At 46.8% G+C, this 20,626-nt stretch overlaps 1 protein-coding gene and 1 long non-coding RNA gene across 2 annotated transcripts in view; one reads left to right on the top strand and one right to left on the bottom strand.

Annotated features, from left to right (window-relative positions):
* The window catches only part of LOC308613038, a 92,283-nt gene that overhangs the window by 61,803 nt on the left and 9,854 nt on the right, over nt 1–20,626 (top strand). The window lies entirely within an intron of this gene.
* The window catches only part of NGF (nerve growth factor), a 50,872-nt gene continuing 45,821 nt past the window's right edge, over nt 15,576–20,626 (bottom strand). Inside the window, exon 3 of the mRNA XM_081225931.1 lies at nt 15,576–16,473. Coding sequence (XP_081082057.1) covers nt 15,736–16,461 — 726 coding nt within the window. The 5' untranslated portion in view covers nt 16,462–16,473 and the 3' untranslated portion in view covers nt 15,576–15,735. The remainder of the gene's footprint in view (nt 16,474–20,626) is intronic.

The raw sequence follows: 20,626 nt of genomic DNA, 5'->3' as shown, positions 1-20,626 counted from the left end.
CTGCCCACACGTGTGGGTCAGGGGAGGAGAATGAATGGGTCAGCTCAGCTGAGCATCAGTCAGCCTTGTGGGAAGTGTGGAGATAGCCCAGCCTTTCCACTCAGTGGTGGCCCAGTTCCTGTCCATTAGCTCTGCAGATTGCATGTGGCCAGGGGTGGCCTGTGGTCCTCTTTTCAGAGTACTCAGTGCCCTGCAGCACTCTCTTCTTTTGTGTTGGATGGTGTTGATGGATAAGGTGAACATACCTAGCAACGTTGTCAGTCACTCACGGGCTCCTAAATTGCAATCCAAAACCAAGTAAAAATGTTTTGGGATCAACTGTGCCACTGCTCCCCTCCCTCTGTGCAGGTTATAAAGAATCAACTTGCTTTCATCCTTCCTCCCCCAACCTTTATTCTATTTGCTCATTAAAAAAAGCTATTATGGTAAAATATAACATAAAAATTACCATTTAACCATTTTAAGTGTACAGTTAAGTGGCATTAAGCACATTCACATTGTTGTGCAACAGAATCAACTTGGTTTTAACTTGACTGCCAAGGACCCTGGTTTCTATCTTTTTCACATTCCTGCAAATACAAAACTGCATGTAGCAGCTCCATTGGTCCTCCCTGTGTATAAAAACCATGGGAAGGATGGCACCATGGAAAGTACTCTGAAATGCCATCCTCTGCTTGGTAGGAGTTGGGTACTGTTAGATTTCCTAGGATCTGGCATTTTGCCTGTTAATTAAATGCCTCTTCTTGAAATGGATCCCCCACCGTGTGGACCCATATGCCATTCAAGGCATTAAGACCCCTCCCCTCCCTTTATATGAGAGGATAATCATGTCAAAACTCTTTCATGGTTATAGAAACTGGGAAAACAAAAATAACTCAAAATAACACAATATAACATGTCTATAGTTTAAATTTGTCTAATAAAATTGCAGATTGATAAGCCTTAGTTAATATTATCATTAAAAATTTTAGTTCTCTTGTTGGGAAGCCATCCTATGGGCCTGTGTTTTCTGCTCACTCAGCTTCCTAGTGTTGATAGTTCAGCCCAGTGTTGGGATGAAGTAGGAAAAGGGAGAGGAGAGGGTAACATGTGTCAGTTTTGGTGTTCCACTAGGGTGGCTTTGCCAACTGGTATCATTTCCCTGTTGAGATTGGAAGTTGACATCTCAACGAGCATAAGGTCTTCACACCTTTCCATTGGGCTGCAACAAAGAGGATCACTCTACAGAGACATTCTGTATCCAGGTAGAACTTCCTTTGGGACCTAGAGGTCAGGAAGGTTGGCAATGTGAGGGAAGCTTAATTTAGAGAATCTATTCAGTCATTTGTTCAGAAAATCTTAACTGAGTGCCTACCGTTGTGCCAAGTTGTGTGTGAGATGCTGGAGTAACTAAGAAGGATCAGATGATTCCTACCCAGTAACTTCTAGTCCAGGGGGAGGACCCATTTTATCTGTGTATGGATGACCTTGCCTACCCAGATGTTGAGCTTCAGTGCAGGGTGACTCCCATGCTCTGGCACCGCACAGCCACGTCTCATAAGATGCTCTGAGCTACCCATCTCTGTACATGGAGAAAGGCCCAGAGCTTTCTGTTTCATTCACATCTTGATCCCAACTTCCTACTCCATCTCTGCATTTACTTGGGACCTGATCTCCTACTGGATCTTCTTTTCAGACCCAGGCGTGATGTCAGACTCGGGTTCTTTATCTTGATACTCAAGCATTCTCCTGTGGTCATTATTGTTTTATACTCATGTCCTGGATCTCTGCTCTTCTCTGCCCCTGGCCACTTCTTTTTTTTTTTTTGCCATACGCAGGCCTCTCACTGTTGTGGCCTCTCCCATTGCAGAGCACAGGCTCAGCGGCCACGGCTCACGGGCCCAGCCGCTCCGTGGCATGTGGGATCTTCCCGGACCGGGGCACGAACCCGTGTCCCCTGCATCGGCAGGCGGACTCTCAACCACTGTGCCACCAGGGAAGCCCTGGCCACTTCTTTTTATGACTTAGCCTGGCTCCTTGAACCTCCTCCTTACCTTGATCAGCCTGGCTGGTACCACCTACCTCACCTGGCCCCTTTTCCAGGGGTTAGAAAGCTACACAACCAATTCTTGAATTACAAATTAGTTTCTCCCTGCTGCCTGGCTGAAGCTGAAACTGCTTTCTTCCTACTCTTAGTAGCTGTGTGCTCAGAGAGTACCATTTTCAGCCCATTTTAGCGCAAGTCCAAGGAAAGCATCACAAACAGAAAAGCAAGTGGTAATATCTGTGTCCGTAGTTACCTATACCTATATATCTTCTTCGATGTCTTCTTGAAGAAACACAGAAGCACTTTCTTTGCTTTATCTCATTTGGTTTACCTATAAGGCTACTCTACTCCCTATGGGTACTAACCTAGATATAATTGGCAGACATTTCCCCCCTACTTAACAGCTGCTAACACCCCATAGGACTAGTGTCCTGTAGAACACACTTTGGGAAAAACGGAGGCAACTCCAGCTGTCTTTCCAGAGATCCTGTGATTGTCATTAAGGTTTAGATTTTCTGTCAAACAAATCAAGGTAGCACCATATGTAAATCACCAAATGTATAGGGACCAACCAGTCATTGGTGTCAGATGCGTTAAAATTCTCTTTGACTCTTCATGATTACAAATTATCCTCCATGTGACTATCCGTGTGATCTTTCTAAAGTAAAAATCGGAGCTTTACAGGCTTACCATTGCCTATGGGACAACATCTAAATTCTGGAGAACAAGGTTCAAAACTCATCATGAGTGATTCCTACCTACTTTTCCAGCCTCATCTCTCTCCTGACTCCTATGGACATCTTGGACTCTGTCCAAACCACTTTCCTATGGTTACCCACTATTCCATTCTTTCCTTTGCCTCCCTGCCTTTGCAAATGCCATTTTCTCTGCCTGGGACTTCCTTTCGTCCTTGTGTGCTCCAAGCCTCAGCTCAAATGTCCCTCCTGTAAAAGTCCCCCTTTGCCTTGGTAGGCAGAGCTAAGAGCTTTCTCTCACCTCACGTTACCATTTATCATATATCTATTCCATTACTTACTAATTGGATTATGCCTGGTTTTCCCACTTGACTGTGAGCTCTCAGAGGGCAAATACTCCTGTATTATTCATATTTTTATCCTCAGTGTCTAGCACATAGTAAAAACTTAATATGTGTTTGTTGAAAGAATGATGATTAAATGAAAGAACAATAAAAGTAGAGGATGTTATCGCTTGGTTACAGATTTGTAGCCAGTGTTAAATAGTCCTGGAATGAAAGGAAAATGGGCTTAAAATTGCATGGTCACCAGCTGATTTCTTACCAACAAGGAAAAACATTGTACGAATGAAAAACATTGCTAAATGATGTGATCCTTAGGGAATGGTGAAACTATTCAGAGAAAGATATCAGAGAGGCACCTAGTGTTTTCTCATGAAGGACTTTGATTTTCACCCACATCAAATCTTCTCTAGCACCCATAGTTTCTCCTTCTTCTTGCTTCCTTATGCTTTTTCAGTAGGTTCAAAAACTACATGTTAAATAAGAAAATCAAACAAAAACCCTCTACTCATGCTTGAAGTTCTATCTCTAAGATCCATGATAGACCCAATCAGGGTCATCATACGCACATAATTTATTTTGATTTCCTCAAGGCATTGACAATGTAGCTCATGAAAGCCTTGCAGACAGGATGGAAAAGGTGAATTAAGAGTTATTTGACAATCAAGTTTAAATAAAACTGGTTGTAGATCGGACTTAATCTGGAGTCAGGTCTTTGTGACAAGCCAAGCAGCTCTCTTCCATAGCCTCATCTTCCTGCCAGCTCCCTCTTCTGTGTTCTGTCCTAGCCATGCTGGCCTCTTCTAGGACCTTCTGGGCTCTCCTCCACCAGACCTTTTGCATAAGGCTATTATCTCCGCCTGGAAACTTCTTCACTTTCATCCTCACCGGGTTGATCCCACTCATCCCTTACCTCACACATGATTTTCTCCTCCCCAACTAGGTCAAACCCCTCTGTTGTGGTGCTCATGGTCCCATGTACCTCTACTTGTAACACTCATCATGGTTGCAGTTTCTTTTATTTGTGGGATATCTTGCTCCTTCACTTGACCATAAGGTGATTTTTCTTTTCCCATGTCTGATTTTTCTCACCAGTTTATCCCAGTTCCTATACAGCCCTTGACTTGGATGAACAAATTTATGAATAAGAAAGCTCAGGTCCAAGTTAAGCAAGTACAAGACTCGAAAGTCTGTGGGAGTCTGCCTGGGGTCCAAAGCTGATAGGAGCAAACAAATAAACCAAGTGAAGGAGTTAGTGCTCAGACAAAGAGAGTTTGCAATGAGTTCCCTGGGCTAAGGTCACATTTGTTGATGTTTCTTTAAAAGCTCCAGGTTGGCCTTGTCCTTCCTAATAGATGAGAGGATCTGTCAGTATGTTGGATTATGAGATTAAGATTCATATAGAACCCAACATCAGTGATCATTCAAGTTATTGAGCATCTCTTATTAGTCTCATGCTCTAACCTCTAGGGGGAGCTCAAGGCTTCCCCCTCCTCTCACAGGGTGCTCAAAATAGAAGGGGTGGGGCTCTTAGTGGAAGGAATAATGCAATTATAAATGGAGCTGGACTGAGCAAATGCTCTTATATTCACCCCTTTCCAGTTTGCTCTTGTGTTCTTTTCTCTTTCCTTTTCTTTTTCTTCCCTGCTGTGTTTGCCATCAGATGGGCTTGTTTGAGTTCACAGAAGTCCTGCTAAGGTCAAAGGTGCTCCTGTTCAGGTTGCCAGGGTGGGAGACATTATAGGGATTTGGAGGCCAAACCTATAATTAGGAGTAAAGATCAAGCTTTTGCCTGGTGCATTCTTGGTGTCTTTATTCCTTAGGCTCTCATCATGGTGGCAAGCAGCAGGTAGAAGGTATAGCTAACACATAGTGAGCCAGGCACTGTGCTAGGCTCTGAAATACCACGATGAGTTAGACATAGTTCCTTCCCACAAAGACTTTAGGTCTCACCATTCAGTAAGCCACATGCCTGTGTTTAAGCTAAATAACCATTGGTAAAATGGAAGATGGAAGAGTCCTGGTCTAATAATAGTGAGAAAACAACAAGACAAAACAAAAAAACCAAGCAGTTGTAATTTACCATAAACTTGAAAGGAAAGTCTACAGTGATGTGGGAGCTGAAAATGTTTTTGTAATTTTAGGCTCCATTAATAGATATATACTATGTGGATCAAAGGAGTTAATAGTCCCATTGTAACTAGTGCTGGTCAGCCTACATCTGGAGTATTGTGTTTCCTTCTGGACACCACATTTGAAGAGGAACATGGACAAATTAGAGTGTGTCCAGAGAGGGTTGACCAGGATAGTAAGGGGGCTGGAATGATTGAAGGACCTGGGAATGTTTAGCCTGGGAAATAAAAGACTTAGGTGGGGGACATAATAGATATTTTCAAAAATTTGTCATATGGAAAAGGGCATGGGCCAGTTCCATGTGTTATTCCAGAGAACACTTCCTAGGGACAATACTTGGGTGAATGGGTAGAAATGTTGGGGAAAGATTTTTAGTTTAATATGAGGAGAAACTTTCTAGCATCTAGGCCATCCAGCAGTGGACTGCACATCCTCTTTTCTTAGCACTTTGCTTTCTTGTGTCCTTTTCTGCCTCTCCTTGTCAGCATCAGAACTGGTTTGCATGTTCCCCATTCTTCCCTAACAATCTCAAATCTCTGATCCTTCTTGGTCACCCTAATGGAATGAAGTCCTAGAATTTGCTTTTGTGTGAGTGAAACTAGCTCTTGACAACTGACACTCTGCTAAGCACTTTATAGAGGTGATATTGAATGCTTACTGCAAAGGTATGGGGTAGATAAAATTATCAATTTTATATAATTGTCTGTTTTACAGACAGAGAAACAGCTTAGACAACTTGCTCAAAGCCACAAACCTGATACTATGTACTGAATGGTGTGCCCTAAAATTTATATGTTCAAGCCCTAACCTTCAATGTGACTGTATTCAGAAATGGGGCCCTCAGGGAAGCAATTAAAGTTAAATGAGGTCATAAGGGTGGGACCCAGGATTAGTGTCCTTATGAGAGCTCTTCTTCACCCCACTCTCTTTCTGTCTTTCCCACCATGTGAGGACACAGTGAGAAGGCAGTCATCTACAAGTCAGTAAGGGAGCCCTTGGCTGGCACATTGATCTTGGACTTCCCAGCCTCCAGAATTGTGAGAAAATACATTTCTGTTGTTAAAGCCAGTCTATGGTATTTTGTTATGGCAGCCTGAACTGGCTAGTACAGCCAGTCAGTGGGAAAGCCAGGATTTGAACTCAGGAATTCTGCTTCCATAGACTAGTCCCCTACACACCCTACTATGCTTGCCTCTCCCCTACCAAAATATAAATTCTTAAAAAAATAAACAAAAGAAACCAGGTGGATTAAGAGTCTGGACCAATGTGGACTAATGGAACAGGGTGGTTGTTTTTTTTCCAGTGAATAAGGGGCAGAAGTGTAGGGCAGAGATAAACATGTAGCTTTTGTGGGCGTGTCAAGGGCAGTGATGTTCAGTGCGTTCTCCAGGATCTATCACTATTTGCCACCTGAGCTGTGCACAGTGTCTTTGTTCAAAGAAAACAGTACTCAGATCCACCCTGTAGTCCAGGTGGTCTGCACATGTCACCAGACTGAGAGCCCTCTTTATTTAGTGGTACAGTTAGGATTCTGATTTAAACATTGCCCTTCTTTTTCTGACACTCTCCCCTCATTGCACTGGGATCTGGGTATTCCATTTTCATCACATCTTTATTGCTTTACACAGGACAAAGGATTTTATAATGAATAACAAAATTGAAAAGCTTTTTCCTCCTAAAAGCCTCTATAACTCACCAAATACACACAAACCACAACCCAATAAAGCCATGATTAAAGTCTATGTAGAATAAATCTCTCAATGAGTAACATTTTGAGTTATGTTACCGCAAGTCATCCAAACCCTTTGATGTATGTTGGGCCCTCTTGCTCATAGACCTCTGTCCTATCATCACTTTCCCCAACCATGAATCTTACGCCTGTGTGATTTCTCAGTGGAGAAGGAGTCTTGTCTAATAGGAGGCACAGGGGGAAGGCTTCCTGGAACATGTGGAGAAAAATAAGGAAAATGACCCAAGTGAAAGGTGAATCCAGAAAAAGAAAATCAACACCAAATGGATAGTTTTCCCAGCTGGAATCCTTGTTTGTACTGAATCCAGAGGCTGCTGGAATAAGACTGATTTAGAGGGAATTTTGCCCGCATTTTTGTCTTCTGGCTCTTGTTCTGTGTAGAATCATGTTGTTTAAAAACAAACAAACAAAAAACCAACAACAGTAACCAGACAAACTTCAATCTCTGAAACAAAATATTTTCCAGATAAATTTATATTTACCACCTAAAGCTGCAAATCTCTGACACCGAATGATGCCAACCAATGAACTTCACTGAGTTATCTAAATATACAATTTCTGGTATACGCATACAACATTCATTTGATTCTATTGCTTCCAGCAACTATTAATTTAGGGGGAACAAAGTGGCCATCTGTTCTGATAAACTTTAAGTAGCTTGAATTCTTCATAATTGCTTCTAGCAAAGCTTCTCTTAGGGCAATTGAAAGCCACACTTTTTTGTGTGTGTCCATGATATTTTACTCAAAGTTGTGATATTTTTGCTTAATGGATAAAAGAGAGATTGTAATGGCAGCAGCAACTGTTGTAGATCCAGAAAGGAGCCGACTAAAATGAGAAGGAATCGAACTGGTTGTTATTTTTAAATGACATTCTTCAAATATAACAAACTGTGAATAAACTGTATATTGCCCTTTAAGGGTGAGAGCCAGAGGTAGAAACTCCACATATGGCCACCAAGGGATCTGGTTTGAGGTTTTCAAATGCTTCAAGTGACTCCTGACATGGTTTGGCTATGAAATTCATCTACTTAAAGCTGAAGGGAGACAAACTCTGAGACAGGTGAGAGCTACTTGTTTTATACATTTAACTGTGACATTTTTCATTTTTACAGCCATTGCTGAGAGTTATATCAAGTGTTATGTAAATTGTCCTGGGTGCAGTAAAAACAGCCCCTCTGGGAAGTTTTAGGACAGTCCACAATGTCTGACGCTGATGAGAATGACTTTCATCTCTCTGTTGTGAAAACAAAGAAACTGAGGGTCAGAGAGGAGAGGAAGCTTGCTCAGATTTATTTTGAGAGGGAAAGACTGCATCAGGCCTCCATTGTGGTGCTTTGCTTGTCACTAACTTTTTCACAAGTAGGATGAGCCTGGTGCTGTGTGGCTGGTGCCTCTCTCTCTTTCTGTCTCAACGCCAAATACAGCTTCGAGGCCTGACTCTTGCGACCCCGCCTCCGCCCCGGGCTTCTCTTTGGGATGAGTTTCCACCTCCTTGAGACTTGGTTGTAGCCCCCATCACATTCTTCCCAACATGATATTAGTTGGGTCTGCCCCTTTCTGACTTCTCCCTACCAAAGAAGGACAGCAGCACTGACCTTGTGGGACAGCAACTCAGGAGTGTAAGGCAGAGGTTGGATTCCCAGTGGCTGGAGCAGAGCCAGGACTGTTGTACCCAAGGCCAATTTGGACTCTAAGAACCAAAGAGATGAGTCTGGTCAAAGTTCCCAAGGGAGGACTGAGGTCTAGACCAAGGGGAGGCCATATGTGGTCTATGACCCTGATACTCAAGAGTGTGGTCCCCAGAGCAGCATCATGGGCATCACCTGGGGGCTAGTTAGAAATTCAGGATCTCAACCTCCTATCCTTTATATATTGAATTAGATCCCCAGGTGACTCAGGTGAACATTAAAATTTGAGAAGCACTTCCCTGGAGAACCCAGGGCAGGATCAGGGTCAGGGGCATGGGGCCAAGGGTTTAGAACTCAGTAAGGATGAGATGGGAGTGAGAGGAGGTCAGAAATAAGCAAGTAGAGGCCAAGGTGAGGGGGCAGGGTGATTGCTGCCAATACCAGTGGGTATTTGAGCCTGCTGTCATGGGCTGTGGGTGTGTGGCTATAGATGTATCTAGACTAAAAGCTGAAAGAAAGACCAAAATCCTCTATCCAGCCTCCAACTCAGACATAGAGTCCTGGAGGACAGGGAGCCCCACTTACCCTCTGTCTACTCAGGGCCTAGCAAGACACCTGTATGTCATTGATGTGCAGTTGGTCCCTGCTCAACTGAATAAGTCCCCTCAGTCTCTCCTGTCAGTCACACAGCTTGGGTGATTATAGTTGAGAGGTGCCACTGATTCTGCATTTCCCTCCGGAGTTTCCTGGTGAGATAAAGATATTTTGGTATCTTCTGTAGCAAAAATCACCCTGCTGGATCAGAGAGGAACCAGCGTTGGATTCCTTGAGAATCCAGGCAGTGCCCCAGAAGGCCCAGGCTCCCACCTGGGTGGTGACCCGTCAATGTGCCAATTCTGCAAAAAGGAAAATAAGCCTGCTGATTCTTGCTATTATTGCTGAAAAGTTCCTGCCTAGATGCCAAGTCCAGAGCCTTGCTGTGGACCTGGGAATCGTTACTGCCAGCCTCTGCAGAACCTCAGGAATGAGCTCTGCTTGCAGCAGTCTTCTCCTGGCAAGAGTTAACACTAGGTGCAGCTGAAAGAATGTGAAGGCTGGAGAGCCAGCTCGGGGGATTGCTGTTGCAATCAGAAGACGGCCCAAGTCCGAGTTCCAGAGCCCTTTGAAGGGATGCCAGCTTGGACACATGTTTCCAATTATCATATGCAACCTCTAGACAGTGTGCAAGTTGCACTTTTCATTAAGTGAAAGGAATGGTGAGGGCGAGATGAAGGGGAAAGAGGCTGCCAGGCCGGATGGAGAGTGCACTTAGCCATGGCACCAAATGTCAGCCAGGGCAGCGAGCTGGCCTCCAGCCCAAGTCCGTACCTGGAGCCAGCAGTGCATGGTGCCCACTCTGGGGACCTCTCTTTTTCCTACTTATTTTGAGTCGTGGAAAGCCAGCTGATAAGGCTGGAGGAAGCCCCATATTCACAAGCTGTTTGACCAGCTCTTCAGCATCTGGTTGAATACAAAGACTGTGTGGACAGCACACGGGGACCTTACGTCCACCCACGGGATTTCACACTGTTATTCTCTGAGTTTTCCCAAGGTCTGTGTTTGCAGGAGAAGCTGGTTCCATTGCCAGTTTGTAGTTCACAATGAGGTGAGAGAATAGGGGCGGCTCTTCTTTCTCTCCCATCCAGAGCTGGGCAACCTCGTGTTTGGGTTTTACCTTGTTTGTAGATCTGGAAGAAGTCCCAGCACAAACAATAATTTCGCTCAACTTCTTTTTCCAAACAGTTCAGAAGTTGTTTCCTTTGGAAAGTCTTCCCCAGTTTACTCTTTCCACCTGATTGCTTCTTATCACTGTGGCCATCATTCAGAAGGTTTATTTGCACTGATTTGTCTGTTTCTCTGTGTTTTTAAGTCAGTGTGTGGGTGTGTGTGAGTGTGGAATGTACACATCCTGGCTGCTTCATAGCTCTCAGGGGCTCTCTTTGTGTGTGTATCTGTATATTGTGGCTATATGTATATATAGCTGTATGTGTATTTACCTAAGTTTTAAACACAGTAATTTACTATGTGCTACACACTGGACTAAGTGCCTTTCAACTCAGCAAAGTAGGTGCTATCATCATCATCCGCATTTTCCACATAAGAAAACTGAAGTGCAGAGAGTGAAGGTAACTTGTCTGATATCACCCAGCCCAGCTAGTGGTGAGGCCAGGGTTTGACTGTGGCGGTCTGACTGTGCTCTTCATCATGACACCAACCTTGGAAAGCTGCTCAGATGACTCCCAGGCAGTGGCTTCAGGAAAGACCTTGCCTCCAACTCAGACCATTAACCCATTTACTGCCGACACAGGGAGGGCACAGATGGGGTGGGGTGGTGGTGGAGAAACAGATGGGAGCTAACTTCCATCTTAATTACCCTGGTTGAATGCCTGCCACAGGCAAGGTTGGGCCAGATGCTGAGGGGACACAGATGGAGCACTTCCTTGATTTTAAGGAACAGGCCTGGGTTGGAGGGATTCTCCTCAGGCTGCTGCTGCTAGAGGGCCCGCCCATCTTCATCTTGGCCCTGGGGCCCCTGAGCCATCTCCACAAATCCAGGTGAACTTTGAGAAGGTCAGAGCTTTCCAGTTGCAGACGCAAGTGAATTGGAGCAAAACAGAGCCCACGTGCTTGACACGTGGAAACTCTCAAAGACAATGGCATGGACATATATACACTATCAAACGTAAAATAGATAGCTAGTGGGAAGCAGCCGCATAGCACAGGGAGATCAGCTGGGTGCTTTGTGACCACCTAGAGGGGTGGGATAGGGTGGGTGGGAGGGAGGGAGACGCAAGAGGGAAGAGATATGGGGACATATGTATATGTATAACTGATTCACTTTGTTATAAAGCAGAAACTAACACTCCATTATAAAGCAATTTATACTCCAATAAAGATGTTAAAAAAAAAAAGACAATGGTTTATAAACTTGCCAAGGGCTGGGGAAGTAAACACATCCCAGAGAGCCAGGGAGCAGTTCTGTGGCAGTGATGCGCGCAAACAGAAATCACAGCCTTCCGGTGCTCTCCTTAAGGTGTTCTTGGTTTTAGAACCCAGAGGCTTGCTCAGAGCTAATCCACATGAACTGCTTAGTGCCATGCTTGTGGAGAGCAAGCTCTTAGTAAATGCTGATGGTCGCTATCAGCATTGCTTGTCACAAAAGGAACCTGTGATACATCTGTAAAGCAGTCTGTTCCGAACCTCCTTGCCTTGTTGAAAGCTGTCCACCCCATTCTAACAAACTTCCAGGGTTTCTCAGCCACCTCTACTTTTCAACACTAAAATTTATTATACACTTCTTAGGTGTGTAACTATATATATATCTACACACATATATATTACTATTATCCCCATTTGACAGATGAAAAATTGAAACTCAGAGAAGCAAAGCAACTTGCCTAAGGTCACACAGCCTAAGCAGAAGTACTTTGCTTGTCTGATTCCAAAGCCCACGCTCTTAACCATTACACTAGAACCTCTAGAATCTAGGTGGCCTCCCCGAGCCCAGATTCAAGGAGAATCTGGGCTGAAGAGCTGCTGTTCTTGCTCTTACCCTTTGGGGCCTGGCTGTGCCACACCTGTATTCCATCATGTCCACTAGTCAGAAGATTTCCTTTACCCGATCTATATATCTGCCAACAAACATATATTTAGTGAGTACTAGCATAATTGTCACTCTCCTACAATTAACAGAGAAATTATTAAGTGCATAGTAAATTACTTTGCCTTACCTTTGTATAGAACATGACTGTTTACTTTCAAATAGTTTTGCTTCATGCTCTCAACTCTGGGATCTAGGAATGATTATTTTCATTTCACAGCTGCAGGAACTGAGGTCAAAGAGGAGCTTGCCAAAGTTGCACAGATAGGAACGGGGGAGCTGAGCCTAAAAGCTAGCTGACGCCAAGCCCAGTGTTCTGACCATCACGCTGGGCTGCTTCCTCAGCACCAGGGCCCCGGGGGCTCCCACTGCTCCAGTCAGGCCTGTGAAAGGAAGACCGGGGTCACTGCTGCGTGGGCCCCTGTGCTCTCGATAGCCGCGCTTCCACTCAGGTCTGCTCCCCAGCCTCACCGTCCCCTTTCTCCAAGGGGACGAGAACACCCGGCCCTTCCCTGTCGTCTGGGCTCCAGGGCTGGGCAGACCCTCTGCCCCTAATGCAGATTACGCTGAGGGGAAAGTGGTGAGACTTAGGAGGAGCATTCCTATGTTTCATGGGAAATGAAAATAGCCCTTTGGTTGTTGCTGAACAGCTGTATCCCCGTGGTAGGTTTCCCGTTAGGATGGAATGCAGATCTAGGGCAGGCCGGTGCTGTGGTTGAGGGAGGGGGAAGTCACAGAGCCAGACTTGAAATATACACTAGAATTAGACAACGTATTGCTCTTCTCTCCCAGAATGAGGAGTCTTACCTCAAGCTGAGGCCTTGCTAGGAGGGCTGGGCTGTGTCAGGCTGTGTACGAGCCAGGGTCTGCACTCCTCTCGGGCGGGCGTGCTGGAGGGGAGAGGGAGCTGGGCTTCTGGGGACCCCGGGTAAGAAGACCTCAGTGAGGCAAGTGAAGGAAAAGTTTGCGGGATTTGCAGCTGCTGCTCTTCAGCAGAATATAGCGGGCAGTTTTGAGCTGTTTTTTCAATGTGTTCGAGTGTCTGGGGCCCTGGTGACCTGGCCGGCCTCTGGGGGGCAGCCTGGGTGGGTCTGGAAGCCAGAGCTCCCCTCTCTATTGGGAGCAGGGTACAAGCTAGAGAAGCCACCAGCTCCGGATTGTTTCTTGGATCGTTCTGACTCTTTTCAGACAAACTGATATTCCCTCGCATCGTGTGAAAACTTTGGCTCCCACGCTGGGACTCCGGAGCTTGGCCTGGAGCAAATGTTGCCTTTGGGGCAGGCTGTGGTGTTGGTGGGGAGTGGGGGGACTTGGGGGGTGGGGAGGACCTCCTCTTACCACACCCTCAGCCTCAGTGTTTCCTCAGCGGCTAGAGGCTGCCTTCCCTCTAGGCAGGCAGTGGGGTCCAGGTCACCCCAGTGTCCTGCAGGGCTGGCGGTGGTTCTCCAGACTCTCCACAACGTGGTAGCGGTTCACAAACATAGCCTCCCTTCCCTGCAGAAGCTTCCTGAATGCCTCCCTCAGCAGCCCTCTCTCCCCACATCTAGGACCCAGCAGGCCTGTCCAGCCCTCGGAGGAAGGGCCCCCAGGAACTGTCTGTCAGAGGGGCCAGGAAGGCCAAGGCCACTGGCACTGGAGTCCAGGAAAAAGCCACAGACACAGGTCAGCGGGACGGCTCCCTCCCTGCAGCCTTTATCTGAACAAGTATCTTAGCACAGAATGTTCTGGTTGGTGTTTCTTGTACGTAAATCTTTATTCCAATTGCAGTAGCTATGATAGGAAAAACAGGGCCCATTTCGTCACGCTTTCACCTTAATCAAATGTCTCTCATGCCAAAGCTGTCTATGTTTCTAATTTGGACTGGATTTTGGGGCGGCAGGCCGTGGGACAGGGAGAGTTACAGATGAATGAATACCGCCATTTGCTTTTTTTGTCAGAGGGACAATTTGGGCCTGTTCTTACACAAACTAGATAGGCATTTTACCCTGGGGGGAAGGGGAAGGGTAGGAAAGCAAAATTTCCATTTCAAGCTAAGTGCTCTAAGGGGGAAAGTTTTTTGCCTTTGTGGAAAATACAAAAAACAAAACAAAATATAGACAAATAAAAGTTGCCGGGGAAGGTAGCAGCTGGAGAATGGGTAGAACCCTGCTCCCGGCTGTACCCTGGAGTCCCTGTCATCTCCCGCTATCTCTAAGACACTCCTGACACAGTCAGTGATAATGAGCACATCCCCCAGCTTCAAAAAAAAACCAAAACTAAACAAAAAAAGGAAACTACCCAGCGTGTTGGATCTCTTGGAAGCCTGGGGATCCTGATGCTGGTAAAGATGACACATCTTCCTCCTCTTTCTGCTCCTGCTCCCTGCCCTCACACCCCTCTGCTCCCCTGTCTCTCCCTCTTGTTTAGTGTCCTCTGTCAGGGAGGAGCAAAGAGTCGTGTTCCCTTCTGGCTTGGCCCACCTCTCCTCCACCACTTTCCCGGTTATCTGTGTTGGTTCTCACTCATCTTTGTCTTTTCTCCCCACACCATCTTCTCTGCAGTTCCCATGACCCCATCCACCTTTGGTCACTTGTGGAAGTCACCCAATGAGGAATTAAAAAGTTATTTTCAGGCCGGCCTCTGGTTCCTCTGATTCTAGGCTGACGTTGGGGCCACTGGAAGTGGCTGTGGGGCCGTGAATGCGTGACAAGGGTGTTGGAGGCCTTCATGTTTTCTTGGGTAATGGAGTCTTTCTGCAGGAAGCCACTGGGGGATACATTGAGGGCCAGCCATTAGAACTAAGGCAATCTTAACATGAAATCAGATCTACCGTGACAGGCCTCCTGAGATTATTTCATTACAACTCTTCCAGGGAGCTTTTCAGCAAACAGCAGATCTCCCCCTAAAAAAAATGAGCCAGCCTTATGGGTCTTTGGTGCAAGTCTCCTCCTATCTATCTGGTGAGTCCCTGCAGGACCCAGCCTGGGCCCCTCTGAGGTCAGAGGCAGCCCTGTGCCCAGCGGCAGGGATCTGCCTTCCGATGAGGCTCCACAGATTTCCCCGAATGAAGCAATCAAGGCTCGGGAATCTGGGCTGTGGGGTGGGTGATCCAAGGATTAGGTAGCTTTGGCTCTGGAATGCAGAACAAAGTTGCAATCCAGCAGACTTCCATTCCTAATTACACACGGCTAAGGCTAATTTAATCTGAACCTGGTTAGCCTTCCCTGAAGTGTGGCAAGGCTGGCTGGGGGGCGATGTGAGGGTTACAGGTGGGTCTGAGGGAAAGCCAGGGGGTGCTGTGTACCTTTCTCCCTGCAGCCTCCATCCCAAGGCTTGCGGATGGCCACCCTGGGCAAAATGACTGGAGGGCTGGCACACAGGTTGCTTCCAAAAATTTAATAAATAATGGTTCTTTAAAACTGTATAAACTATAAATTACCATGCAGTCCTTATAATTTAAAATAATTTACAGGTTGAGGTAGGGAGGGGCGCCGGAGAGTGTGGAGGGGGGAGCTGGGAGAGGTTGAGGGCTGTTGGCCGGTCAGGCTTTCCTCCCAGCTTTCCTGCTGAGCACACACACGCAGGCCGTGTCGATCCGGATGAACCGCCAGGCAGCCTGCTTGCCATCCATGGTCAGCGCCTTGACGAAGGTGTGGGTCGTGGTACAATATGAGTTCCAGTGCTTCGAGTCGATGCCCCGGCATCCGCTGTCGACGGGATTGGGTTCCCGGCACTTGGTCTCAAAAAAGTACTGTTTGAATACACTGTTGTTGATGTTCACCTCTCCCAACACCATCACCTCCTTGCCCTTGATGTCCGTGGCGGTGGCCTTGTCCCCCACCCACACGCTGATGCTGTCGCACACCGAGAACTCCCCCCGGTGGAAGACAGGGTGGGACGACGACCGCTTGCTCCTGTGAGTCCTATTGAAGGGGGCGGCCCCGCCGGCCTCCAAGTCCAGATCCTGAGCGTCCGCGGCCGCAGGTGGGGGCTGGGTGCTAAACAGCACGCGGGGTGAACGCAGGCGCCGCTTTTTAAACAGTTCGGGGTCCACGGTGATCTTGCGGGTCTGCCCTGCCACCCTGGCGGCTATCGCAGCTGCCGGGCCGCTGTGGGCTCTGCGGAGGGCTGTGTCAAGGGAGTGCTGAAGGTTAGTCCAGTGGGCTTGGGGGATGGCGTGTCCTGCTGGGACATTGCTCTGGGTGTGCGCTTCTGCCTGGACGCCGATCCAAAGAGCTGTGATCAGAGTGTAGAACAACATGGACATTACGCTGTGCACCTGGAATGAAACAGAAATGAGGATTATTCCCGGAGCACTGGGTGTGGGGCGAGGGCAGTTTCTGGGTCCCTCGGAGTTGACCTCCCAAGAGGATGACGAGGAGGTTTCTCCTGGTGGCTAAAAGCAAGGAGACCCTGGAATTGACCATTCAAATTGAGACGCTTCTGAGAGTGAAGGGCGGTGCTACAACAGTTACACTGGGATGACAGGCTTAAACAGGGCTGGCTCCGGCAACCTGGGTGTCCGGGCACCCCATCTATGGGGTGCGCTTTCCCAGGAAGGGACGGAGCCCCTGAAATTCTGCCCTGTGGTGTGGTATGAACTCGGCAGTGCTGGTTACAGAATTCTTTTGAGTTCTCTGCCTGCCAGCGAGACAGACATGGGCAGGCGGTATGTGTGCACCTGTGTACAACAGGATGGCTGGGGGGTGAGTCTGACACCTCTCCCAGTGCTGTCTCCTGCCCAACGGCTTGACTCCTCTGGAAAGGCAGTGGGCAGGGCTGCTGGGGACTGGTCTTGAAGCCTCATCACTGAACACACCCTCTTCAGACAGTAGCACCGGGTCAGCTCTGAGATCTGGTGACTGAAAACCCATGAAGCACCATGTTTGGCAAAAAAAGTGAACACAGCTCTGGGACCATCTTAACCAGTCCATCTATTCAGCCACCAGCCATCTATTCGCGTCTATAAATGTGATACTGATAATGGTTTCTCTTGGCGTGAGTGATGTTTTTCAGCTTTTCAAATGCATTCGCTTCTAGTTTCTTATTAGTCTGTGAGTTAGGTTAGGATTTATCATCTCTCTTTCATATGCAAGGAAAGTGAGCCACAGAAATTAACTAACAGGCCTACAGCTGCAAACAAAAACTGGACCAGAAATAGAATCCAAACATGACCCCTGACTAAGCCAGTCTACCCTTCCATCCTTCCTTCCTCCCCCACTTTCTCCTTCATTCTTAAGTGCGTCTTTTTAAAAATTATTTGATCTTACGTGAGAGCAGACCAAATGGCATAAGTCATCTGTCCCCACAAGGCACTGCCAGCCCCTCTTAAGCATGTGCCAGATGGGGCTCTGCACTGCACTGTACTGCTTCCCCGCCAGCAGCCACCCCCAGGCCAACTAGCTGTGAGACTAGCTCTGTTCTTGAGCTCACTTTCGGTGAGCTCCTGTGCACACCTGTACGTGTGTACCAGCCATCACCTCTGGAAAGCTTCCCCAGATCTTCCTGGTAGGGTTAGAGGTATCCCCTAGAGAGGGTGTTAAACTTCCAATTTGATCCCTCTCCATCTCTCTCCCCACAGGTCATTCTGCTCCCTGCCCACTCTTCCAGCCTGGCATGGGTACCACTTCCTCCTTGAGGTCTGCTCAGATCACCCAGCGAAAAGCTGTCTCTTCCTGTTCTCAGCTTCAGAAGTGTGTGTGTATGTGTGTGTGTCTCTGTGTGTGTCTGTGTGTGTTCTCTCCTACTAAATCAGTGTAGTGGAAAGAACTCTGCACTGCATCTGGGGTTAGGAAATCTTGTTTGGATTCCTAGCCCTGATACTTGTTAGCAGAGGAAAGTCACTTAATCCCCCTGAGCCCTCATTTCCTCATTGATAAAAAGCAGGCAATAAACGCTATTTCACAGGGTTGTTGGTAGGATTAAATAGGTGCTCACACACCTATTTAATTCTGAGTCATTCCAATGTCCTGCAGTCAAGGACTTTTTTTTCTTCAATTATATTGCTGCCAATTCACTCTCAAAGCACACTCCATACACATCTTTTCCTAGCACCTAGGTTTACCTCTGTCAGGCTTCTTCTCAAGACTAATATTTGAGCCTGTCTCCCCACTGGCCACAAGGTCCCGGAGGGCAGAGCCTGTCTCATCCACCTGCGCACTAGTCACTCCACCCCTTGTCTCCCATGGCGGTTTGTGCATAACCCTTCGGCCTCTCTGCATGCTGTGGATAATCGTTTACATGTCTGTCTCCCTGAGAGCACTTTGGAAGCGGTGCAATTTGAATTTACTGGGGCCATGTGCAGTGCCTGGCATGTAGTAGGTCCTCAAACTCTATAAGGAAAATGAATGAGAGAGTGAATGGGTATGTCCAGAGCAGCTCACCATCTGCCTTCTTTCCACCATGATGCCTGGTTTCTTTTGGATTTTGTGCCTTGTGACCACATGCTGCATTCCTAATCTGTTTTAAAGTGATGCATTCTTCTCTGTAATGTGCTTCTATTCAGCTGGAAATAGACAGCTCTTTGGTGAGATACCAAGAATAAAACCACTAAATTCTTTTCTCTCTGGTTACTTGGAAAAATGTTTGTGTTTGCCCCAATTCTCCAGCCAGCCATGCAGAGGAAGCAGTGACACATCTGACTTTTCGACCATCACTGGTTGTGCTGGCTAATGGTCTTGCAGATAAGTGTCCAGCTGATTAGTCAATTGGCAGCTAATTCAAGCCCTTTGCTTTTGCTCCTTTTCTTGTTTCATTTCTTTCTGCCTCTCAGTATGCATTACCTCTCATCAGGTAGATGAAGGGAGAAGAAATGAAATGGAAATTCATCCCTTTATATCCATGTTAGTAACACTTAGAATTTGGATAGGGAAATGACTAAAAGATTAAAATGTAGGGTTTTGATGGTAATAAGGGACATACTGCTCCCTATTTCCAATTACCAGAGGTTCCCACCTCATTCTGGAGTCCCCTCTTTGGTGAGCTCATCCTCTTCTAAGGAGTCAACTGAAGTTTCTGTGCAGTTGATGCCCATGCCAGGATCTCTGGTCCAACTCCTCTTTTGAAAGCCCGTTCTGAATCCCCAGCTTCCTGATGGGCAACTCCCCATGGATACTGACATTTTAAATGCAAGACATCCAAAACAAAAATCTTTGTTCTCATAATCCTCACTAGGGTCATCATTCTCCCCTTCCTCCTCTTTACTCAACAGAAGCTGCCCCATCTGGGGCCACTTGATGATTTATGAATTAGTTCCACAGCTACTGTCTCTTGTGAGCATCTCTCCCCATCCTCCTAAACATGTTTCTCTGCATTTCCTTTTCCTGTTACTGGAGCCACCATTCCTCCATTCACCAGCTCCAAGACTCAACTCATGACTGGACTCTGCTCTTTCCTCTCTGACCTCCATCCAGCCCTTTTTGTCTGCTTCAGTAGCATCTCTTTTTTTTTTCTGTATTAAAAAAATTTTTTCTTGGAGTATAGTTGGTTTACAATGTTGTGTTAGTTTCAGGTGTACAGCAAAGTGAATCCATATAGATATATCCACTTTTTTTTTTTTTTTTAGTAGTATCTCTTGAAACTATACTTTCTATTCTCACCTCTATGTTCCCAGTTCAGGTCATGGAACAGTCTCCCAGCTGATGTCCTGCACCCTCGTCTGTCTTCTTCCAATGCCTACCATCCCTGGCCGCCCCATTTAACTTCTTAAAGAACTGCTCTGATCATATCACCCTGCTCAAAGGATCCAGTGGTGAGTGGTTGTCTAGTATGCCACTAGGTTGCTCAGCCTGGCAGACAGACCCTGCTCTCCTTCTCCTCCCTTCACATATTTTGCATTCCAGGCAAACAGAATTCCTCAGAGGCAGTGCCGGCTCTGTGCTTCCCCCCTGTTGCCCTCGGTTCAAACTCTTTTGTGCCAGGCATTCTTCCCTCTGCCCCTCCCTGTGTCTTTTCTGCTCTCCACCTTGGCTGGTCAGAGTCCCTCCTGTTGGCTTTAACACCCACCTTAATAGCCACCTCCACTGGGGAGCTTTTCCTATTTCCAAAGAGACCAGTTCTCTCCCTTCTCCATCTCTAAAAGCATTTCCTTAATGCTCTCTTATGGCAACGTATTCTCCTCTTATCCTCCCACCTAGAGGGTAAAGTCCCTGGAGGCAGAAATGCATCCTGTCCATCTTTGTCGTGTGCACGTGACCTAGCCCTCACAGGGAGCTCCACCTCTTAAGAGTCAGTGAGTGTGTGAACAAGTCTCCTCCTTCTGTGTCCCTTAATTTCTCCATCTGAGTGGTGATGTTTAAGGTATCTTCCAACTCTGACACTCTTTGGGTTTAAGCAATTATACAATTTTCTGCCCTGCCTAGAACTCTGCTGGTTCTACTCAACTGACTACACAGAGTTCTTAAAGCCTAATGTGCTACTCCTCATTGCACTGT

The sequence above is a fragment of the Mesoplodon bidens genome (genome assembly GCF_964165515.1).
Source record: "Mesoplodon bidens genome assembly, chromosome: 2".
Lineage (NCBI taxonomy): Eukaryota > Metazoa > Chordata > Mammalia > Artiodactyla > Ziphiidae > Mesoplodon > Mesoplodon bidens.
Note: the sequence above shows the minus strand (reverse complement) of the source record. Positions and strands in the feature narration are given on the sequence as shown.